This window comes from Acanthisitta chloris, unplaced genomic scaffold, assembly GCF_000695815.1.
Source record: "Acanthisitta chloris isolate BGI_N310 unplaced genomic scaffold, ASM69581v1 scaffold22803, whole genome shotgun sequence".
NCBI lineage: Eukaryota > Metazoa > Chordata > Aves > Passeriformes > Acanthisittidae > Acanthisitta > Acanthisitta chloris.
This window is the reverse complement of record NW_008663568.1, coordinates 13,853-17,357: the sequence shown is the minus strand read 5'-3', so window position 1 is coordinate 17,357 and position 3,505 is coordinate 13,853. Positions and strand designations below refer to the sequence as shown.

At 49.1% G+C, this 3,505-nt stretch overlaps 1 protein-coding gene across 1 annotated transcript; it reads right to left on the bottom strand.

Annotated features, from left to right (window-relative positions):
* Window positions 1-1,369: 1,369 nt before the first annotated feature.
* LOC103798769 (phosphatidylethanolamine-binding protein 4-like) lies at window positions 1,370-2,409 on the bottom strand (the record flags this gene model as incomplete). Its single annotated transcript, XM_009071051.1, has 2 exons — window positions 2,270-2,409; window positions 1,370-1,502 (listed from the first exon to the last, which is right to left on the bottom strand). Coding segments are annotated over exons 1-2 (273 nt in total), but the record flags the coding sequence as incomplete, so codon positions are not given.
* Between the last annotated feature and the right edge of the window lie 1,096 nt (window positions 2,410-3,505).

Genomic DNA, 3,505 nt, shown 5'->3' with positions numbered 1-3,505 from the left:
GCCACGTAGATTTGGGATAACAACAGGACGTGGAGAGGACAGGATAAACACAGCACCACATTTCTCCTCCCTTTCCCGGAGTGTCCCCTGGCACAGCATCCAGGAGGATCCCAACAGCATCCAAAGGATCCCAACAGCATCCCAAGGCTCCCAGTGCTCCCAGTCTGGAGGCGCTGGAGTTGGGGAAGTTCAATGCTGCCACCTGGCGGCGATAAGTGGGAACAGCAACAGCATATTGGGGGGGAACATATGAGATCCCCCAGGATCGATCCCTTGAGATTGATCCCCCTTGGACCCAAATCCCATCGGGATCACACAGCCAACTCCTACCTCAGCACCGCCAGGGGATGCCCAAGGCCACCCTGAGCCCAAATCTGCTTTAAAAACTGGACTAAAAAACAAAAAATCGCCAAAAAAATCAAAATTTAAGCTGTAAAATTTAACTTTTTTTGCTATATTGCCTGGAAATGTTAGTGAAAGAGGCTACGAGGGATGGAACAAAAAGAAATGTGGCCAGAATAGGGCAAAAAATTTAAATGGTCACAAGAGGAAATAACAATTAAATACCCAAAATGTAGCAAAAACTAGATGAGGCATGGCCACAATGTAGCAGGGAAATTATTTTTAAATTTCCCTTCGTTGTGGCAGCTTAATTCAATTTTTCCCACTATATTGTGGCCATTTAATTCCTTCTTTTAAAAGGCCACGTGTAGCAAAAAAAAAAAAGTGGCTACAACGTAGGAAAAAATGATTAAGAGCCCACAATGTAGTAAAAAATCATAAAGAGGCCACAACATAGCAAAAATTCATATCATTAAGTGGCCAAAATGTAGCAAAAATTTTAAATTCAAACACTATATATTTTTTGCTATATTGTGGCCACTTAATTCATATTTTTCCTCCTATATTTTGGCCGTTTAAATCAGTCTTTCAAAAGGCCACAATGTAGGAAATATTCAATCATTAAGTGGCCACAATATAGGGAAAATGATAAATGGCTACAATGGAGGGAAAATAAACTTTACTGTGTAGCAAATGTGTTGATTGATCTGGGAGATGATGGGAGATGTTTATTAAATGTAGCAGAATTCGTTGTAAAATGGCTACAATGCAGCCAAAAATACCCAGTCAGTGGCCAATGGTAGCAAAAATATTTACAAATGGCCTGAAGAACAGAACAAAAAATAACTGATGATATAGGAAAAAACCAATTTAATGGCCGCAAAGTAAGGGAAAAAAATTGGCATTTCAGTTTATCCACAGCTTAGCGTCGAACCAAACTTTTAGAGCAATGAGGGAGGGGGGAAAAGGGTTTAGAAGACTCCTTGATGGCAGGAAAATCCTGGAAAAGCTGGAGCAGAGGACTCACCTTGTCAGCCCGAGGGTATCTCACCCTGGGGCTGCTCCACTCCCGGCTCAGCCGCTGCCGGTACCGGTGGCACTTGGGGATGTAGGTGCATCCCACATCCCCCAGCTCTGGGTAGATGATCTCCAAATCCCCCCTGGGGAGAAAAGAGAGAGGGAAAATGGGTAGGGTGAAAGGATACCAAGGATGGGAATTAGTGCCAATGTCCCAGCCAGGCTTGGGATGTGGTTGGAATGCTGGGAGGGAGATGTGGGATTTTGGTGTTGTCACTAAAGGGGAACAGCAAGGATCATCCTGTGTCATAGCAGGACCAAAGGTTCTGCTCTCTTTCTTCTCCCCAAGAAAAGGGGAACAGCAAGGATCATCCTGTGCAAAGGTTCTGCTCTCTCTCTTCTTCCCAAGAGGATATTGGGAAGGAATTCCTCCCTGGGAGGGTGCTGAGGCACTGGCATATGTTGCCCAGAAAATCTGTGGCTGCTCCATCCCTGGAAGTGTTCCAGGCCAGGTTAGATAGGGCTTGGAACATCCTTGGGCTAGTGGAAGGTGTCCCTGCCCATGGCAGGGGATGGAATAAGATGAACTTTAAGGTTTCTTCCAACCCAAACCATTCTATGATTCCATGAAAAAGTAGCCTCCTCCTTCCTCTGAAATTTTCCTCAGAAAACATCACCCCTGAGGCTGTTAAGTCACTTTTAAAGCCTCTGCACAACAGGTCAGGGAATAACTCAAGGTGGCCAAAGACAGCCCAAAAAAAAAAAGGAGGAAAACAGTATTTCTAAACCTGGCAAAGGGGATACTGGAATTAAGTGGCCCAAGAGGTGACACACTGGACACACAGGGGCAGAGCAGGACAGGATGGCCCAGGGCTGGTGCAGGTGAGGAAGGACACAGAGCACCACTCACCTGCAGAACTCCCTGTCCACACTGCTGAGCATCTGGAAGATGCAGGTCCGGGAAGGCTCCTCTGGCCAGGGAGGCTGCTCTGCATGGGCAGCAGTGAGGAGCAGGCTGACAGCCAGCAACACAGCACTCAGCAGCTTCATCTTGCCCTGGAGAACAGAGGCACAGTGAGGGTGAGTCCCAGGGGCAGAGCTGAGACCCCACACTGCAGCCACAGCATCCCCATCCCCCCACTCCACTTCAGCCCTTGGCCCAAAACCAGCTTGGGCAAATCTCACCCATCCCAACACATCATTTGCTTCTCCAGTTCCACAACTTTAATGCCAGTTATGCCAGAAATTAATTGCTGCTGTTTTCTGCCAGGAAACACCAAGACCCCACACTTTAGAGGTCCCATTTCCACAAGGCTGGTGCATCACCACCCTCCACATGGCACCAGGGATGTGCCCACGTGTTGACACCAGCAGAGCAGCCCAGCCCAGCTCTGAGCAGCACCACACACCACATCCAAGCCCAGGCAGCTCCAAGAGGGGACAGAGTCCCTGTTCTCCAAGTGCTGGCCCTGCTTCTCTCCCTGGGACTCTAATCTGATGGAAAATTGGTACCAGACTTGCTCATGGTCTACCCAAGAGCATCACCAAAGGAGACACGACCAGCCACGACACACTGACCCCAGACAAGGCCTCTGCATGGAAACAGCTTGAGGGTTCATCTCCTTGAGCCCAATCACCCCCTCCAGAGCCAGGGCAGAGCTTTTCCCACACCAGGACAGCCATGGCCACCCCTTTTTTAGGCTGGACAAAGCCTCGAGGATGAGGGAGCAGAGGTCCAGGGTTTCTACACCCACCCACCCTGCCAAACACAGCCCAGCCACACCAACCTGACAGATCTGGTAGCCAGGGGCTACCACAGCCCTGCAGAGCCACTTACCAGGGTCCTGGGGATGGCTGAGCAGCTCCGAGGCAGAGCCCGGAGGTTTGAGGTTGCCGTGGAGATGGTTTCCTTGGAAGGAAGGGAAGAAGGGACTGGGAACGAAAAACAAAACCCCAGGGAAGGGACAGCAAAGCACCAAACTGGTTTTTACCCTACAGAAACTATCTGCAACGACCCACCAGCTCTGGGTGCTCACCCAGCCCTAACCCCCACCCCACACTCACCCTGCAGTAGCTAATTAGAAAGGATGTGACCCAAACATTTATTTGCCTGTCTTCTCCATTGCCTAATCAGTTCTGGATGAAG